This window comes from Haemaphysalis longicornis, unplaced genomic scaffold, assembly GCF_048455015.1.
Source record: "Haemaphysalis longicornis isolate Haplotype H1 unplaced genomic scaffold, Haemaphysalis longicornis Haplotype H1 scaffold_12, whole genome shotgun sequence".
NCBI lineage: Eukaryota > Metazoa > Arthropoda > Arachnida > Ixodida > Ixodidae > Haemaphysalis > Haemaphysalis longicornis.
The window spans coordinates 91,227,997-91,248,969 of NW_027526225.1; the positions used below are offsets into that span (position 1 = coordinate 91,227,997).

A 20,973-nucleotide genomic window follows, 5' to 3' on the forward strand; every position below is an offset into this window, starting at 1 on the left:
TCCGAGATAAGCTCTCATCATCATTAGCCCATCCTGCTGAGAGTGAAATGAAAGTATTGTGGCTGCATGGTTATGTTCAATTCCAACCAAGCCAAACACAAGAGTAAAGAAGGAACGAGCCTATCAAAATACATACTCAAAACAGATGCAGGAGGAAGTTTTGTTGCCTATAGCCAGGTCAGAGGAGGCGAAAGGTATACTGGAGCGAAGGAAAGGGAAATAAAAGCCAAGCAGTAATTTTCAGCCTTGCCTATCATTTCATTAAGACTTTCCTAGTTGAAAGCACAATTAATGGTACCCTAAGCAACAAATCTGAGCATATATATGAACAATAACTGAACTGTCACTTGTTAACCATAGGAGCATGTAAAAAGCGAGGCAAAGCAGCGTGCAGAAAATGATGCGTTAGGCTTACTTAAGGCGTGATATTTTTCGTGAACTTGCTGTTGCGCAACAGCAAGTTCACGAAAAATATCCAATCGAAATAATTGCAAGCACACCTCCCAACAAGAAAAAATTTCCCCGCATTTCCCCGAGGGGAAGAATGTGAAAGTGCGAATGCACGAGTTGAATTTGCGCGGTTCGGTAATGTTCGCGAAAGAGAGATCACACACACACACACAACTACAAAGAAAGAAAGATGCATTTATTCACAGACACCTATTTGTGTTGCCGTTGTACTTGATTGCTAGAGCGGATCTCAGCTTTGAAATTTCGTGTCAGTACTCCTTTAAGCGGGTGCATTAGCCCTTCTCACGCCCGATTCCTGGCCAATCCCCCACGTGGGTATGTGCCATGCACAGACACCTATTTGTGTTGTCGTTGTACTTGATTGCTAGAGCGGATCTCAGCTTTGAAATTTCGTGTCAGTACTCTAGCCCTTCTCACGCCCGATTCCTGGCCAATCCCCCACGTGGGTATGTGCCATGTCAGCGGCCAGGCAGCGCGCGCCCATCTCCCCCCGTTGCCAAGGAAGACGAGGAGCGCGCGCACCCGCAGCTGTTGCTATGTGGACGGACGGCGGTCGCCGGAATTCAGGGTCGCTTATAAAGTGCATTCGCACTTAAAAAAGCGCCCCGAGGCAGCCGCTGTACAGGAAGATAAGGACGTAACGATGCGTCAGGCCTGCCATTCAAACCACGGGCGCCGAAATCGAAACTAACCAAAGATGTTTAGCTATGGTTTAGCTGAAGCCGAGCGGCCCGCCAGAGTGACGTTTAGGCCAACTTGCCGGAAATAAAGATGTTGTTTCTCTTTCTTTTGACAGAAGATGCCTGGCGTGGCCCTGCTGAACATTTTTTTTTGTTTTTAGTTGCAATAGGAAGAGGTACAACCTAATAAATAAATTAAAAAAAACACGCGTTGTTGTAGTTGGCTGGTGGCAGCACCATCGCATTGTGCCGCGCATAAATTGGTACCGCGTTTTTCCGGTTCTTCTCCCGCCGTTTTTTAGGTGCGTAAATCCTTCCTTTTCTGTGGGTGCGTGCTGTGGGCGTGTTTAAATGGTGCGACCGTAACTGCCGAGTTTAATCATGCTGTCCCGCGAAGGAGCTGGCAAGGGGCCCTCAGCAGCCCCAGCTGAACTCAGCTCAAGTTCCTCATCAGAGGCCAGTTTGCAGCGGCTCTCGCGGTGGGCTCGCCGGTCGTCGTCGGGGTCGTCATCCGGGGAGAGTGAAGAATTGCACCCGCTGTCAAAATGGGTCCGCCAACGAACTTCATCGGCGGGATCGTCTGGAGAATCGGCGTTTTGGAGGGAAGTTCTACGTGGCGGAAAAACTGAGAAGCCACTGCCGAAAAGGTGAGAACCATGCTCAAACTTTGGCTGCAAACGCGAGAGGTTGGTAATGCCTGGGTTTGCAATCGTTGTTCAGTCACGTCGACGTGCACTTTTTCGTGCGGGTAACAACCTAAAAGTCGTTCCAGAATACTTGGCGCTTGAATTTTACAATTCCCGGCGAAGCCGCGCCTGCTACCCAACCTAAGCTAACCTAGCCACATGAGGGCCAAATACAAATTTGGTGTTGGGTTAGGTTAGGTGAAAGGAAGATTATGTAGGCGGCGTAGCCTCATCGGTAGTCGTGCAGTGGACCTTCGTCCTGTACCGGTCGAACCTAGTGGCAGCCGTGCCGCGCTAAAAACAGTCGACAGGCACGCCCCCCCGGTCTTGCAATCGAAAAACCCGTACACAGACCTCCTCGTGTGCCCCAATCCACTCGTCACCCTTCCTCTTTCGTGGGAGCCACGGAAGCAGGCCCACATCTCGCGCACGCACTGCAGGGCGAAGCGCCTTTTCCTTTTTTGCCTCTGTTACTCCCTCAATGGTTGCCTAGCGCAGCCTCAAACGTGTCCCCAACTTTTCTTTGTGCGTTTGTGTGTACGCGAGTTCTAAATCACCGCGAGCTGTTGAAAAAAAAACGGTGATAAAAAGGTGCAACGTTAAAAAGCAGTAGCTGCTCTCCCAATAGTTAGCTGAGAGGGCACCTGGCCGTTGTCTCCTTTTCCCACGTTATTGCGGTGCTCGCGAATTCTGTCACTGACACATCTTCCTGTTTGTCTCATATACTTTTTATTGCACTTGTTGTACGGTATTGAATAAACCATGCCACCTGAGCAAGCCATGAATGGTGTGCGATGTTTGGTGCTACACTTATCAGATTTTACGTTGTCGCCCAAGGTTATACCTCGGGGAATTTTTCTTCAACTGCAAAGTTTCTGAGGAAGCTGTACAGCTTTCCTTTATAGTTGTCAGGCTGAATTTGAGGTGGATATCAAATTTTGCCTTCACATGCAACATTTCCTGTGGCTGGGGCATTAGTCTGAAACCATACTTTTTTTTTTTTTTTTTGTGGCTAGCTGCATTATGGTGGCTTTCGCTGGGCTCTTCACTTGATGTAACGGCCTGCGGCTGTTTGCCCTTTCCTATAGGGACCGGGCAGCTGGACAGGTGGCGCCACCACTCGGCGCTCACCTCGTCAGTGGAATGAGCCAGTGCATTGGACTGCGCAGCCTCCCGTTCTTTGTCATGTTTGCTTTGGTGCTTTGTATGTTTTGGTGGCATTGTGAGCAGACATGCGAGATGAAACGAAGTCTAGACAGATGTGTTGGGTTCTTAGATGCAGTAATGACTACGTAAACTTGTCGGACGCGTCTACAGTTGGCTATCGGCTGCAATGGCATGAGCGGTTTTTGCAGCGATCTGCGCTTGGCTCCACCTGTTCTGATTACGAATAAAACTACTATTATTAGTATTATTTTCTTCTTAAATGCACTAACGTCTACGCAAACTTATTAGATGCTTGTAAGGTTGGGGAAGGGCTACATTGATACGAGCGCTTTTTGCAGCGCTCTGTGCATGGCTTCGCGTGATCTGAGTAGGTATGAAACTATTAGCAATATTAGAATTCATTTCTACCACTTTAAATTATCTTCACTGGTTTCAATGACTACGGTTTCCATGCCAGCCTTAGCCCTGGGATTCCTCGATATGTGTGCTTTAAATAGAAAGGCACCTGCATACGAGATGGATTACCGTGTAGCCGTAGAAATGTTGCGGTAGTTTACACTTTCTGTAACCGTGAGCTTTGTACCTTCGGTTTTGGTTAGCGACACTGTGACAGCATGGGAGCCTGAAAGCCGAAGTGGAAGTCCCACGTTTGTGGTGGTCATTTTATCAAGAGCCAAAGTTATTCACCAACTCAACAGCCCAAGCTACAAACCATCCACCATCCCTCCTCCCCTTCCCGTTTTACCACCTGCGTAGAATAAAGGCTGGCACTGATGGTTAAAAAATGTGGCAGTTTAACGTCAGCCGATGTTTTTTAATGCTTAAGTATTCTTTACAGAGTACCTAAAAAAATTGTGTAATGCCTGGTGAAGACACCAAAAACGCCCGATTAGTTGCCTCAAATATGGGTGCATGAGCCCGAGTCCTCCACCACAGACACATTTCAGACACGCTGGAAAAAGTTTAGATTTGGAGAGGGGGCATGGAAGTTCAAAATTAAACAGCAAATTCTAGCCCTTCGTCCTATGATTATGATGGTTGAACACAAAGCTTTCTTCGTGCGAAATCGAATGGGAAATGGTCAAAGTCAACGACACTGCGATCAAAAGACCAGACTGCGTGCTGGTCAAATTCGACGCTTAACTAGTCGAAGCTTAAATTAAAGGAGCCATGAAGAGAAAATGCAAGTTGGTTTTATTCGAAAGATTTCGTGTTTTATAGTGCCCCCAGCGCTTGTCCGGATACAAACGGTGCTTTATTCACTGAGAAATTAAACAATTTAGGTTAAAATTTTGATTTTCCCGCTCAATCAAGCGTTTTCGTGGTCCCAAATGACATCACAGGAACCGACCGCTCTGCAGCCTAGAGTACCTTCATTCACGCATCCGCCGTACAGGGCAGAGACACGTATACGCTGGCGCCGCCATTTTCGGTTGCTCGCTCGCCGCCGAAGCAAGTCATTGTGTCAAAACCGCGCTAAAATTATCGCTGCAACGCAGTTTACTGAAGAAGTTTGAATCATATTGTCTGTTTCGCGTTGCTAGGTCTCGTGGGAAACGAAAAGAATAACGCATTGAGCCCGTTGGCCCAATTGCGGCGGCACGGGACCGTTCAAAGGTTGTCTCCACCCTGTACAGCGGTGTTGGTTTGTTCCCGCATTTCTTTACGTTCCGTAACCTAGATGGCGCCACCATACCGTGGCAAGCGTTTGGTTTGTTTTTGCCCGCATTTTAACCTGGCTTGTTTTTGTTCTGGGAGAAAATATTCGTTCCCTGAAACAGTGCTCGCTCGACAAATGGGGTCACGTAAGACACCGTTGCTTGCGTCAATCGGCCAGTGTCGTCTGAGACAACCCCAAGCCCCGTAGTGCTGTGCAGCTAAACCAAGCATGCTGTGCGCAGTACGAACAGCAGAACGCATCAGTACTTCTATGTTTACATGTGCTTTCGTAACTTCCACTGTTTGTCCCATCATTATTGCTTTGTAAAGAATGTGCCCTAAATTTAAGCGCAAATCGCTCGTTCGTCTAGTTTGTAAGCTCTACCTAATTTGCGTCTGCTTCTGCCAGCCTCCACCAATCGCAGAGCTTAGCTCATGTGACATCATAGGTTCTGTTACGGGAAATGAGCTGGTGGGTCGCATGACCATTCCCGTTTTTCCTAATTATGTAGCTTATTTGAGCGAAGTTTACGTTAAAAGTGGTTGCAGTATGATTCTAACGAGACAATCTTTTGAATGAACCAAACTTGTGTTTTCTCTTCATGGCTCCTTCAAATCCAGAAGGCAACCAAGGAAACCATCATCGTCGTAGACGGAGGTGTGCATGATTTTTCAAGCGTAGGTGGCACCTTGTAAACCGACCGCAGCATTCAGTTGTGAAGCTGAGTACAGGTTTCGGGCACCCTCCTGTCTTGCGTCCTTCAGCCACACAGGAATTGGTTTTTGAAAAACCACTTACCAACTAGCCAGCAACCATTGCAATTCTTGTAAAGCAATGTTTCTCCACGACAAGCAATAACGTTCTACTATCATGCGGTATATTTATTCTATCAACGATTCCTGATGACTGTAGTAGGAGCATTTCTGTGAAATTAAACACGTTTCAGCCATAGGTAATGAAGTTACGGAAGCGTCGTCCGTCAAAATTTTTGTTTTTAGGTAAATCTTCGAAGACTCCTCCCTTTCGCTTTCGCTTGTCTTTCGCTTGCGCACGACGTCGACACCGTTTCGTCATCAACTGCCAAAGGCCAGCGCCGCAGCATTCCTAGATCCGTTGCACACACCGGCTTTGTGGGAGCATTTAGCTTAAATATACTCCTCGATTTGCGAAACTGCATGCAGGCATGAAAAAAATTGCATGAAGCAACGAACTTTCATCACTTCCAGCTTGACTTCCAGCTTGGCGCATTGAGCGTCGTCTGCTATTAGTAAATACTGAGTATGGGCGTAAATGACACACATGGCATGCCTCGTAAACGTCACATCCACGTCCAAGATTTACCGATCTGAAAAAATGCACGTGGGGTTACGTACGCTTTGCAAGCCGCACCGCAGAAGGACAGAAAGCCATGCACAACTACGCTGCGCTGACCGCCACCGGCATTCCACTGACGAGCGGTTCGCCACGGGCGGCGCTGTTCGCTGAAACGACGGTGGTGCCATACAACGGCCGCCCGGTCCCTATCAGCATGCTAGCTCAACCCAAACTACAGCTGGTATAGGTGTGTTCCACAAGTGCAAAATTGGCAAGTAGCGTTACTGTAGCATCTTAAGTGGCGTTTCTCTCTGCAGTCCTGCCAAGAAACCGGAGACCCCGAGTCGCGCGGATCCCAAGCCCGTTCCCAGTCCGGCGAGAAAGCGGGTTCTGGCCACATCCCCTCCTCCAGAAACACCACCCCAGAGGAAACTCCGCACTTTTCCCCAGGCAGCCGCCGCAGGTGCAGCAGCAACCCCCGAATCCCTGCCACGGCCATCGCTGCGTTCAACCACAACGCCCGAGCAGTCGCCTTCGGCACAAAGGCGGGCCAGTTCATTTTTTGCGGTTCCATCGCCACCCCAGGAGCGGCCATCCCGCCAGGCGGCTCCCCCGGTGTCGCCTGTTCCAAGACCACCAAGACGGCGCACTGGAAGCGAGGCTTTGGATGCTGTCCAGCCTGAACCGGTCCCCTCTCCACACAAGTCCACTGGCCGGTCACCAGCGGCGCCCGGCAGCAGGCGTTCTGGGACGCGGTCCGGGGATGCTGTCCAGCCTGAACCGGTCCCTTCTCCACATGAGTCCACTGGCCGGTCACCAGCGGCGTCCGGCAGCAGGCGTTCTGGGAAGCGGTCCGGGGATGCTGTCCAGCCTGAACCGGTCCCCTCTGCGCACGAGTCCACTGGCCGGTCACCAGCGGCATCCGGCAGCAGGCGTTCTGGGAAGCGGTCCGAGGATGCTGTCCAGCCTGAACCGGTCCCTTCTCCACGCAAGTCCACTGGCCAGTCACCAGCGGCGTCCAGCAGCAGGCGTTCTGGGAGGCGGTCCGGGGCAGAGTCTTCGCCGAAAGCTCCCAGTTCAAGACAGCCCAGTAAGCACCATTCGAAGAAGGTGCGTGCAGTTTTGTGTTGCTTTACTTTAAGCAGATGCTTTAAACAGAACAGTGGGAAGGTTGGTATACTTTAAAGAAATGAACAGTGCAAAAAAAGATGAAACACGAAAAAGAGATTATTAACAGAGATAGTGTTGTGTCTGTTCATTCTCTCTTTTGTGTGTTTCGTCGTTGTTGCGGTGTGTTGCGGAAGAATGAAGTCCGAAGCCACCGCAACGACAGAATAGCTGTATTTCAATCACATTGACTTGCTTGTCACTACGATCATGGCGTCCGAAAGTTCCTAGTCTTTCTCCTCTTCTTTCTTCCCTAGCGTCCTCAAGCCATGTCCTCTTCTTCCTCTCGGTTACTTTGCTATGTGTGACACAATTAATTCAACATCCTCCCCTCTCCACAAAAAAAATGTAGTTCAAGCTCCTGGCGTTGTCCGTGAAGTCTTTGACTCAAGCCTTTCCCGGTACGCTTAAGACACTGCACATCGAGTTCGTCTCGTGGAGCAAAATGGTTCGGTGTCACACCTACTACTTTCCACCGAGAAGTGAAAACTTCCTTCTGATTCAGTAACGTACGCCCTCTTCTGTTATTCTCGAGCTTTCATCCTCCGCCCCGACACTGTGCACAGTGCTCCGTGGCGTGCACAGTATAAGTCGCCTTTGTTTTCTGCAGCTTGAGAATAAACGCTTTCAGGCGATGATCCGTAATCTGATCTGTGAAGTGAGAGGACCGAATGTCGCTTCTTTGTAGCTCGTTTAGTTTCGCTTTGCGCCATGAACGGTAAATTGCTTAGTCGGAACACTTGACTACTCCAATTTTGGCTCGCCTTCTGTGGAAACCATTTTGCGCCGGGAGCTCTTAGACTGAACTTTTGAAGATGGTGTACCTTGGCTATGGAAAAGTCTCGTACGTTTCTTGCGTTTTGACTGGAGCCCTGTCGTACTTGCCGGTCGCTCCTGGTACTGATCACTATAATAAGTACGCCTGCATCTGTCACAAGCTTGATGCCATTTTCGCAGACTTGATTTTTTGCTGTTGCCGCGTTTACATTGTCTGGAAGGCACGCTCCTTTCGTTTTCGTCATCTACTGGCTTTGCTTCAAACATTTCGAGATTTCCAGGACCCCAGAATCTACTCTTTGCTTCAAACATTTCGAGATTTCCAGGACCCCGGAATCTACTAACCACTTCGCCCACCGCCTCACAGTTGGGGCTCGCTTTCAACACGCAGACGTGTGATGCAACACCCGATGAACTGAGTACGGAAAGGGGACCCTGGAACATCCACCCGAAGACAGAGTTGAGTGCAACTAATCTATTGTTTCTGGGATGACGATGTACCTCTCCGGTCATAACCTTCCAGAGATGATCAGCTCCCAGTAGCAGGGAAATCCCAGGAACCGCCGCCATGCCGGGCTGAAGAAGCTTGTCCGCAATAGGCTGACCGGTAGCATCCAGAGACAACACAGTCACTTTCCATTGGCACTTGCACGATGTCCTTGCAAATGAAAGGAACTTCGATGGCTTCCACAGAGAACAGTTCGTCATTGTACTGACTGCGGACGACCAGTTCCACTAGACGGCATTCCTTTGTTGCTGACGTATCCTGACCAAAGATGTTCAGTTGCAAGCAGGTCTTCAGCTGCCGTTGGCAGCATGCCCAAACCTCCCTCGCCATCTTGCGCTTTAGGCCGAGCTTGTTCCTTTTTGCTTTCAACTCCACTTCGTTCTCGGCATTCCACTTCAGTCATAAGGTGGGTTAAAAGCGTGTCAAGCTCGCCGTCAAGGGACGTCGGTGGCGGCGGTGCTCCGCCGACGGAGGACTCTCCCTCTCGAAGGCTTGATCTGTGCGAGCTATGGGCTATCTGTCGGTGATAAGCAATGACAATGTCTGATGGCAAAGCTCTCAGTAGCACATCGGTCATCATCGTGGAGTACGTGGCAGAGGAAACCTTCAGAGCCGCGAGTCCACGAACATGACACTGCACGTGGTCCAGCAGTCGTCGCAATCCGCCGACATCATTCGAGGACACCACTGAAGGAAGCGTTTGAAGCTGCGCTAAATGCTCCTGCACAATGCGGCAGGTGTTACCGAAGCGCTGGGAAAGAATTTCCACGGCGTGTGGGTAACAATCTTCCGTGGGTTGCAGCCCGGCAATGGATGAAGCAGCCGACCCACCCAGTAGTGACCGAAGGTAATTGAACTTCTCTCCATTGTTCAGGCTGGGATTTTCGTGGACGGCTGCCTTGAACTGCGTCCAAAAGCTCAGCCACTGGCACAACTCGCCGTTTGTTTGCAGCTGCAGCGTCGGGAGCTTCACGGAGCCTACCAGCCAATGACGATCGTCAATGTGAGACTCCGCCGCCGTAGCTAAGGCTGTCGACCCAGGCAGGCGTGAACCACTCCGGAGTAATTTCTCCTTGGCCTTCAGCTGGCCCAGCATGCCTTTGGCGGCGTCCTCATATTTCAGCATTGATTCATACTCAGCCGCGAACTCTTCGTCGAGTATAGTGTCTTCCAACTGGGCATTCAGCTCACTCAACTCATCATTGTTCGACTGCAGACGCTCTATGAGGGAGCCCAACGTTTGCACATCTGCGGTATCCAGTACCGTCTTAGCTTCATTGATGAGCCTGGTATTTTGCTGCGTACGAGCCGTTCTCTTTTCTTTCAGCTTGTGCATGCTGTGTTACTTGCCTCTACCTGGTAGACACAGTCACCGCTTTCAGTCCGCTTGGTTCTTGATCTGCCAATCTCGTAGCTCCGACTTCGTTCCCGGGTTTACAGGCACCATATGTTGCGGAAAAATGGAGTCCGAAGCCACCGCAATGACAGAATAGCTGTATTTCAATCACATTGACTTGCTTGTCACTACGATCATGGCGTCCGAAAGTTCCTCGTCTTTCTCCTCTTCTTTCTTCCCTAGCGTCCTCAAGCCATGTCCTCTTCTTCCTCTCGGTTACTTTGCTATGTGTGACACAATTAATTAAGTGTCACAATTAAGTCACAATTGTGTCACAATTGTCACACACATTAAGTGTCACAATTAATGTGTGACACAATTAAGTGTGACACAAAAAACCCTTTGAGGGTTTTTGCCGTACGTGTACTGCGGCGGTTTTCCGTCCCGCAAGGTCTTTGCCGTACGGGTACGATTTCGAGCATCCGTTTGAAATTTCGCGCCATATTAACGATGCATGCTCCCTGGGAGGTGCTTCCACCTCCTGGGACTTACAAGAACTGTTTGAAATTTGATTGTGCTACCTTGTTGCGGTGAAAAACAGAACTCTCTGGCTTTGGCGCGTTACGGCGTCTGTACGTGTCAACGCGTTTCGTGGTTTCAGTTTCGCCACGTGATCTCATCGGAGGCGCGCGAAACTTGATCGGCGCTTGCTATCAGGGGCGGCGGAAGTTGATTTCAATCTATATTGGCGCTGCTCTTATCTTGTTTATTACCCACGCTCACTAGGTATTCTTGCCCTCCTTGCTTGGAACTGAAGTAACCTAATCGGAGACTCCGTTGCGGGGGCGGCGGAAGTTGATTTCTATCTATATTAGCGCTGCTATTAGCTTGTTTATCACCGGCGCGCATGAGTTATTCTCGCTCTCCTCGTTTACTGGGTTGCCTTCGAGTTCTTCAGATGCACGGCAAAGCGGCAATATGGCCCAACGAACTGCCCGCTCTGATGACACCGACCACGATGACTCTTCTGACTCTGAGTTTGCTCCTTTCACCGAGTCTGAATGGGAAAACAGTCTTTCTTCGGAAGAAGACAGCTCATTTTCGGACATGCGCTTTATGCGTGCAGACTGCGATAAGGCACTGTGCGTAGACCCGTGTTTCAAGGAATACCGCACTCTGAAATACTATTGAACATTTTTCAGTTCTAAGTGATGCTGGCCCCAAAATACTGTTCCTGATAATTTTTTACCATTTAATCCTGACTTTAGACACTTTGTACATTCCAAATCCGCTGTAAACTAATTTGACCACCAGGGAAAGTTTTTTTTCAAAAAAATTCGACCCTCAAAGGGTTAAGACACTCAACAGAAAATTGGCCTGCATTGGCAGATTACCGGGCCAAGGTTGCAGATATCAGACTTGCACCAGCGGTTGTCCAATAACAAAAGTCAAAGCCCCTTCCTAAGAAAAAGATGGTTACAATGCCAAGCGTTCTCCCATGCAACGTGAGTCAGTCAGTCCGATATCCAAACTGCTTCAGCTATGTTGGAATGGGACATTCGGATAGGCATTGGCTTCATAACGTGGGGGACCCATGTTCAATTCCAACCGCAAGATTTTTTTTTTTTTTTTTTTTTTTCTTGGGGCACTTTATGTGCCTTTTGAGGAAACTTATTGTGCAAGTTGGATTTCTTGCCATGCGTTTTATTTTAGTGGTAATTCTTGCCTCGTCGCTGTGTTTTCTTGTGTCCCTGTCTAGTGCGCCTTTTACCATGTCGAAGTCCTATCACCAACTAGCCCAAATTTCTGCGTTGAATTGTCTTTAGCCTTTGAAGACACGGTCTTTCGACCAGAGAGAGCTTTCATTTCGACCATTTTTCACTTCACCCATGATGGTCATCATCAGAGAAAGTTGACTTTTCGGCAGTGCATTTTAGGACAATGTCGGCCTGCGTGGGACATTACCTCTACCAAATCCAGCAGGCGCCTTTACCTCTTTGTTCCACATGTGACTCACGAGAGGGCATTCATCGTGTTATATGCGCGTGTCCAAAGTACACCCTGCACAGACAGAAACTCTTATTGTCTTTGTGCAGGCAGCTTGGGGCAGGAATTGAACTGAGGGCTGTCTTGGGTCCTTGGTTGGGTCTCAGTCAGGCTACACATGCAGTCAAAGCTCTCTTGGGGTTTCTTCGAAGCACAGAACTGGACAGAGTTTTGTGATTGAAAACCTTGGGCCCATCAAATGACAACTTCTCATTTTCCCATTTTTTTCTTTTTGTTTTTCTTCTATCATCTAGCGTAGCAAGCCAGCACCACGGCTCGGCTAACGTCGCTGGTCATATATAAAGCTCTTCTCTTTCTGTCTCTCTCCATTAGTGAATTATAAAAAGCATTGCTCTAAAAAAGAAAAAAAAAAAGAATTAGCGCCAATCCACCCTGTAAATGTGGTTGGAAAGCAAAGCTGTAAACTGCACCCACGATTACCCATGAGACATCACTTCAATTCACTCACGTCGCTCTACAAACAGCAAAACCAGAGAGAAGTGAAATGCACTTAACCACACCCTCTGTTACTTCAAAGAGATATTCTTGGTAAGGTTAAAATAATGCGTGATGCATGAATGGTGGTTGGTTGAGTTTTATTGGTGTAGCACATGGGTAGAAACTTTTTTTTTATAAAATTAAAGCTCAAACCCGTTGTTAGACGATCTCACTTCTCAGTCTCTGCCGTCGCGGACTGAGGCGACGAGATCGGCGGCAGAGACGGGGGTGGAGCAGGAGAAGGAGGACGAGAAGAAAATGCTTCTATTCAGATTTCTGAACGGCCCAGACTGTGGCCAAGGGGAGTGGTTCCTTCTTCACTGTAGCCCATATTCAGTCTGCGGCCCCTGTGATCTGTCCACCAGCTGAAGCTGGGTGGGTAGGCAGAGGGGCTGGATAGCATCATCTCCCATTGCTCTTGTTCTGTAGTTGACGGAAAGAGACGAGGGTGCTCATGGCTAAAGTCGCACACCCCGGTTATGTGGCAGAGCTTTCCTACTTGTGAGCAAAATTTACATTCAGCGTTGTAGCGATTCGGCTGCACTAAGTGAAGATGTGTCGGGTGTGGGAAGGAGCCGGATTGTATGAGCCGTACGGTAGTTTATTGTTCCCTGGAAAGGTCAGGGTAAGGCGAAGGTAGGGTCTTTCTCGGAAGGCGATAATGCTGGGTTATGTCCCTGAACGAGACAAGCGGGTGACTGTCCTCGTGCAGCTCCATAGCACCGGGGGGTAAAAGTGCAGGCCTGGTGGGCGTAATAGTTGCCCTCCATGGAAGTGTGAGCGGGTGTCCAGATGACCTGAGTGGAACCATTTGGGGAGTGGTTTTTTAGCACACGCAGTGCAGGTTGGGACACCAAACCTGACAGCTAATTCCCGTAGGCTTGTTGAGAATCGGAGCTTGCCTTACGAACCCGTGGTTGAGTGAGAGCCAAGGCGATGGCTGCCTCTCCTGTTGCCGTCATGTCTTCAGTCTTGAGTGAGGCACAAGCAAGAAGGTTGGTTCTGGAGGTAGCCACGATGGTGCACTGCTGCCCTCGAGGTTGTGAGGCGTCTGTGTAGATAACTGCATGATCCCCACCGAGGGTGGTGTTGAGCGCTTGAGCCCGTGCTTGTCGGCGACCGTCGTCGTGTGAGGGGTTCATATTTCTAAGCAAAGGGAGCATCTTTAGTTCTTGTCGCCAAAATTCCAGGAATACATCAAGCGGAGTGACATTCTCTGCTGCCCAGCCAATCTGGTGAAGGATGCGGCGACCCGCCGCAGTTCTGCTCATTCGGAGCTTCTGAATAGAAAGATGGCCCTCTATCAGCTCTCCAGCGCGATGTAGAGCCCCGTGCGAAGCAGCCTCTCTGTGGACGCACTCAGGGGAAGAATGGCTTGCTCAACCGCCTTTCCAATAATTATATAAAGCATCTTTATGCCCTCCTTGCTTATACGGAAGACAGGGGTTGACATAAGTAATTCTCGAGGGGACAAAAGCCTGAACTAATTGAAAAGTATCGAATTCCTTGAGGCCTTGCTTCTTGGTGGCAGCTCGCCTGATCATGTGTGTGATTTTATTGATGCTGTGTTTGAGGTGCTGCAAGGATACGTCACTCTTGGTGCTGGCCTGAAGATGTAGGCCCAGGATCTTGATGCTGGGGCTCTGAGTGATGGCCTTGCCATCAAGGAGTATTTCAATGTGTTCCTTTAGGTGTCGTTTGGCGTGAGGGCGGATAAGCAGCTGAAATTTTTTACGCAAACAATGGAAGCCAAAAGCTTTAGCACATTTGTGTACTAGAAGTGAAATTCCACGGGTGTGTGTTAGCTTCCTATAATCGCTATCGCGTGGTATTCAGTGAGAATTCAAGGGTTAAACCCGTAGATGTGCTTGGTGAGTGCACCACTTGTATTCCGCGTGGGCTTGTAGCTAAATCAATAAGACAACGGGCTCTCTTTGTTACTCTGTTAGTACCAGGTTCGATTCCTGACAGTGCCAGTAAATTCTTTTATTTGTTCGCAGGCGTTTTCTGTTGACACCAACGGTCGTGAAAGAACCCTTGGGGGGTAGAGGTAAAAAGCATTGCTTTAAAACAACAAAGTGCGTATGTGCCTCGCACATTGCTTGCTATTGCAACTTGTGGTGTCACAAATTCTAAATGGCGCCGTGAGATTAGTGAAGGTGGTTGAATCTTTTTTTTTTTTTTTTTAAGATGCATGCCACAGCTGGTATAAGGGTTGCTGTAGGGTCATTTACATGTGCAAACAATATTCAGAGTTTGTTTGATCTTTAAGGTGCATACTTGAGCTTTTAAAGAGTAACGAAAAGGCTGCCTTGCTAGCACAGTTGATAAGCTTTGTTTTTGTTTTGATTCAAAGGTAGACGTGGAAAGTAAAACGTTTTTATTTATGAACCAAATTTAATCAAATTACGAGCATATGTGTAACGAACCGTTCTAACAACAAAACTGAAATATGCTGAAGGATACTTTCTATACTTTTTAAGTTACGAGACTAATTACCTGAAAGTTCCTTTCAGCATAATTAACGAATTAGGAAAGAAGTCAACAAGATTTGTATGTCAGTGGGATCAGGAATGTCTATTCTGTGCAAGGAAGCTGTTAGATTATTGCATTATATCGTTCAGGTATAAAAAAGAACAAGAAAAGTTTCGCCTTCTTTCGTTCCTTGTTCAATTCCTGGCAGTGCCAGTAACTTCTTTTACTTGTTCGCGGGAGCTTTCTGCTGACATCGACGGTTGTGCCAGAACCCTTGGGGTGTGGAGGTAAAAAGCTTCGCTTGAAAAACTCCAGGTTTCTAAGTTTTTTTTTTTATTATTATTCTGTTTCCGCGTCTGCTACAGCGCGCCAGGTTAGCCAAGCATGCGGTTGGCTCTCCAATATACCGAAACATCACTCAATCGCAGCTTTCGCACACTCGCCGTGCCCTCCATAGGCGTGCGCAGAGTTCTCGATTAGGGGGGGCAAAATCTTACCGCTGCGCCCTCCCCCCCTTACAGCAACTCCTGACCACTTCCCACGGAAGGCCTAGCGGTCCGAACGCAGTGCAAAGAGGGATGGTTATAAAGTTTTTATTCCAATGCGATGGAATTGCAACACATACAAAATGTTTCTGAGCAGACATTTTTACTTCAATGTGTTACATTGGCAAAATATGGGCCAATTTGGCGCCCCCTTCAGATGATTAGGGGGGGCGGCCGCCTCTGGTGCCCTCACTTGCTGGTGTCAGCAGCACACGAAGTTGTATCAATGTTGTATCCCCTTTTTATCTCTATCTGCCATCATGATTTGGCAATGGGCCATTACTGGGCATTGTGCTGGCTGCTGTAAGTGCTCCCTCCATGCGCGCGGTTACTTTCGGATGGCTGACTGCGCGGGGCCTTCCACTGCGCTGGAAGACAGGAGATTTCTCCCCCACGCACTCTCCTTTTGATGCATTACGTTCCGGACGCTATCGTAGTCGAATAAACCACCATGCTGCTTCCCTGATAGTCCGGAAACCAAGCCGACACTGGGGGTGCGTCACGGCCAGAAACCCCCAACGGTGAATGGGTTAAGGGCACTATCCTCATCATTGTTCGACCCCACCCCCTGCCTTTTTCTTTTCTCGCAGGGCGGAGCTTTGGCGAAGAGGCCTGCAGGCTACAGAGCTCGTCGGGAGATTGCACGTCTACAGAACTCCACCAAACTGCTCATCCCGCGGCTGCCATTCGCACGGCTGGTGCGAGAAATACTCTGGCAGGTCACTGGGGAACACTACTTGATGCAGGTCCTCGCCCTGCAAGTGTTGCAGGAGGCTGCGGAAGCGGTCATAGTGGCCGTCCTAGAGGGGTCAAACTCGCTGGCCACACACGCGAAGAGGGTCACGGTCATGAACCGCGACGTAGCCGCCCTAGTGCGGCTTTGCAAGAGCCACGGCAGCCTGGGGCCATGCCTGTTGTGAGGACGCACAGACGACGGCTTTTGGGGGGGGTCACTTTTGATGTTTTTAGGGAGTATTTATAATTTGTAACTTTTACACCTGACAAAGCGTGTGCAGCTGGCTGTTTTTCTTTTTTAATGGTGATTTTTGTTGCCATATCAACCATCATTTTACCTTTTTAATCACATCCATCTTCAGTACAACACAGCCATCAGCATGTGCGTTTAGTCTTTTAAAAATGAATTTGAAGAGAGTGAGAGAACATTTTTGTTAAGTTTATGTGATGACATGGTACTGTCGAAGCGAGTAGCATTGCTTGTGTTGCTATTGCGAAAGCTGCAATAACATTTCTACCGTCAGGTCCACAAGATGTTTATGAATTTCCCAGCCTTGCTGGTGAAGTTGTTATAAAATTCTTTTTGATTGAATGTTGTGCATTCTTGAAATATACCTTGCGTCTCTAACAAGGCTGAAATGTTTTATGCCGGAAAGCTAGAGAAAGCGTCTTTCTTACTGTCATGAACTAATTTTGTCGCTGTTAAAGGTTAGACTTTGAATTCTTGGTTTGATTTGATTGATTGTAGGGTGTAACACACCAGAGCAACGCAGGCGATGAGGCGGGCCGTATTGGAGGGCTTGGATGAATTTTGACCACCTCGGGATCTTTAAAGTCTCGTACACATGGGCGTTTTTGCTTTTCACCTCCATCAGAAAAGCGGCTGCTGCGGCTGGGAATCAAACCCGCAATTTCATGTTCAGCAGCGCAACGCCTTAGCCACTGAGCCATCGCGGTGGGTTCTTTTAATTCTTTGGGGTCCGGAAGGCTTAGATTTGGCCTAAAAAAAAATTTTGAAAAAGGCTGTACATTGCTGTGGGTGTTAGCTCAGCATGCGCTGACACAGTCTGCTTGCTTGATTACATTGCTGTGGGTGTTAGCTCAGCATGCGCTGACACAGTCTGCTTGCTTGATTACATTGCTGTGGGTGTTAGCTCAGCATGCGCTGACACAGTCTGCTTGCTTGATTGTGCAGAACAAGGTATAAACAGTCACGGACAGATGGAATGCAAACACAAAAATATGAACCAAAACATGCAAAATTGAAAAAAGTACTGTTCGTGGAGGTTCAATAATGGCGTGCTATTTCAAGAGCCACATTTCCCTACTTTGTTACTGTAATTAGCCACGTGCCAATTTGACTTGCATGGAAAGAAATCGCGTATTTGTGTGTTCTGGCTTCGTATCGTCACGAAGACAAATGTGACGAAACTGTGTTCGTGGCGTTCATGGGTGTTGTGATAGCCGACATCACGTAAACCTATCGTTTCTCATTCAACCATATTGTACCTGTCACTCGTCCTGCCGCCACATAACAATATTTTTGTTATCGCATTTCATTAGTCCGTGCATGACTACATGCAAAGCTGGTAAAAGATGATTCTGCTCTCTGCCGGCTGTCACACGGGGTCATTCAGGGCATCTTCCCTTCCTAGTGCACACCCTTCACGTGGACCAAATGTAGATTCTTTGAACTGTTTGTGTGCATCTGTGGACGTATGCTTCTCGAGGTGTGCTGACCACGTAAACACACAGCGTCTCGATGATTGACCCCGTGAACAGAATTATATAAACGCAGCACTGATGGATGGATTGTGTTTCCAGCAGTAGCTAAGAGCAGGGATGGGACAGCAACAATGGCAAGAGAAGAATCTGCTTCTAGTGTGACATTTATTACGCGCAGACCTCTTAATCTAAATGCCATTGCACGAACCCACCAACGAGACTGGTGTCATCTGCGACTACTGAATATTGTTCATGACACCCCACACCGGTGCCATAGACAGCAATGGCGCATGCACAGGAAAATATATGGGCGGGGACAATATTCGGCAAACCCTTAACAAAGATGGCTCCAATCCACGCTGTGAAGGTGGTTGGGAAAGCAAAGCTGTAAACGACACCACAATTGGCCATGCGACGTCACTTGAATTCACACATGTGGCTCTACAAAGAGTGAAACCAGAGATTCTGCCAGCCGTTACCTGGGATTAGCGCCGAAAAGCGCCCTCCCCCTCCCCAGCCGCTGAATCAAAAACACAAATGAATTTGTATTCACCAATTTAGAAAACGGAGTCCCATTCGTGGCACGTAGTGCGCAAAAGGTAACGTTTCTCTGGCGGGAGCAAAGGGTGCGCGCGCTCAATAAACGACTCCCCGTCCGACCGGACATTCTTTATGTGGACGCGGCTGACTACCGCCACTATGATGCGTATGCGGTAGCAATCATTGACCGCCCTAATGTCCCGCCAGTTGACTCAATTTCTGTCCGCACCATCAATCCTGCAACGGCGGAGGAGGCGGGAATAGCGCTTGCCTTAACGCACCGGCCGACTCCCACAATTGTGATCTCCGATTCGAAAACGGCCATTCAAAATTTCGCCAAGGGGCTCGTATCCCCACAGGCACTCAAAATTCTCTCTCAAAATCCCCCCTCCACCTCAGTAGAACTGATCTGGATCCCTGCTCACGCCGGGCTACGAGGTAATGAGGCGGCCCATTCTGCTGCTCGAGGGTTCACTTTCCGAGCCGGCCCCAGCCTCGTCCCCTCGCACGGTGCCAGATCAGCTAGAGATAGCCTACTCAGCTATCACGACATAGCGACACATTTCCGCCTCGCCCGCCGTGTATATCCCCCTGCTCACTTCAGTCTCGACAACGTGCAAGAACGCACGTGGCGCCTTCTGCAGACAGGCAGCCTCCCCTGTTGCGCGCTGCTCCATCGCATTCATCCGTCCTTATTTCCCTCCCCGAACTGCCCATCATGCGGCATTCCCGCCACCTTATCCCACACCATGTGGGCTTGTCCCAATGATCCTTTTCCCTCCATCACCTGCGACGAGCACTGGGAGAGGGCGCTGGGCAGCTCTGATCCGGAGGTTCAAGCCTCCCTGACGAATCCGGCTGCCATTGTCGCCGCCAGGCTAAAGCCAGCGGCCACCACGTCCCCATAACAGAGCTTGGCTAAATAAAGTTTACGTCCTCCTCCTCTGGCGGCCAGATGTCTGTATGTGATCTCTGCATTTTGTTTTCCCGCCCTGCAAACCAATTCTTAGCGTATCTTTGCCGTACGACTACTTAATTCCGTCGGGTCCGGGGTACCCAGAACGTGCTGTCGAACAAGTTAATAAAGCCTTGCGAAGGAAGTGCGCAATGGATGCAAAGCTGCACCAAAACAGGCCCAAAACAATCGTCGCTAAAGCAGACGTACCGCCGGCGAGCAGGCACCTCCGCGCGCGGGGAACGCTGGGTAAATTCGCCGCGCCATCTACTGTGTGCTCCTTGAGTAAAACCCTCCGCCACTCGCCCCCCCGCCGCCTCCGCCGCGTTGGGAGTTTATTGTCCCTCACCCCGAGAAAGAACCACCGTTGGCTGGCAGAAGTAGAAAGCTTTGCTTTACAATGTGTAAATGAAAAAGGACCAATGCGAATGTGAAGTAAGCAATTAAGTGCAGTGATTTTAACAAATAATTGGTGCTCATTGAACTCTGATCAAATGATTGCAGAATGAAAATAATTCAATGGGCAAATCATAGCGACGGACACCCTAACGGTTCCTCTTGACTTGTGCCGATATGCTCCCAAGGTACTATTGTAAGGAGGAGCGCCAGATTGAGTAGGCTGGCACGTGCGAGTTGTAAAGAAGGTCAGTGAGAGTCATCCTGCCGAGATGGGTAAATTACTGCAGACTGCTGCTTCAGGGCGGGGACACGTGGACAGTCAGCTGCCGATCACGCGCGCACGGCTAGTCGGGGACACTGCAGCAAGCGCCGGCAACGTGGTCGTCCACAGACGACCCACGGGTTGCAGGTGGGTGACGCCACGCTTATGGGCGGGTCACTAGCAGCGTTGCGTGTGTCACATATGCTCCCAAGGTACTATTGTAAGGAGGAGCGCCAGATTGAGTAGGCTGGCACGTGCGAGTTGTAAAGAAGGTCAGTGAGAGTCATCCTGCCGAGATGGGTAAATTACTGCAGACTGCTGCTTCAGGGCGGGGACACGTGGACAGTCAGCTGCCGATCACGCGCGCACGGCTAGTCGGGGACACTGCAGCAAGCGCCGGCAACGTGGTCGTCCACAGACGACCCACGGGTTGCAGGTGGGTGACGCCACGCTTATGGGCGGGTCACTAGCAGCGTTGCGTGTGTCACATGACAAGCGTGACCCTAGCAGCGTTGCGTGTGTCACATGACAAGCGTGACCCGCGGGTCACGATACTGTGGGACCAGCCTGTGAGGAACTGGTCAGTGATGACCGATGAGTGGGTCGCTGGTGTATAACCAAAGACCCGCCACTTTTCAACCTCTCTGGCTGACACTGGACATTTGATGTCAAATGAGGTTTACTAAGTAACTCGGGGGACAAATTGCAAATCATGCTGCTCGCATTGGACTGAGTAAAACCATGGGCCTGAAAATTAATATGCAGAAAACTAAGATAATGATCAATAACCTCGGGACAGTACAGCGGCTTGAGATAGGTGGCGAGGCAGTGGAAGTGGTAGGCGCTTAGGCCAAGTTGTGACCCCGGATCCCAACCATGAGGCAGAGATAATCAGAAGGATAAGAATGGGGTGGAGTGCATTCGGCAGGCATTCTCAGATAATGAATGGCAGCCTACCATTGTACCTGAAGAAGAAAGTGTATGACAGCTGCATCTTACCGGTACTCACCTACGGGGCAGAAACTGG

The 20,973-nt window shown here is 49.3% G+C and overlaps 1 protein-coding gene across 1 annotated transcript; it reads left to right on the forward strand.

The window, feature by feature from the left end:
• The first annotated feature begins 1,415 nt into the window (after positions 1-1,415).
• Positions 1,416-19,249, forward strand: LOC144163007 (uncharacterized). Its single transcript, XM_077693780.1, has 3 exons — positions 1,416-1,798; positions 6,296-7,088; positions 15,921-19,249. The coding sequence occupies exons 1-3, from the start codon at positions 1,533-1,535 to the stop codon at positions 16,248-16,250; spliced, it is 1,389 nt and encodes a 462-aa protein (XP_077549906.1). The 5' UTR covers positions 1,416-1,532; the 3' UTR covers positions 16,251-19,249.
• Positions 19,250-20,973: the final 1,724 nt, after the last annotated feature.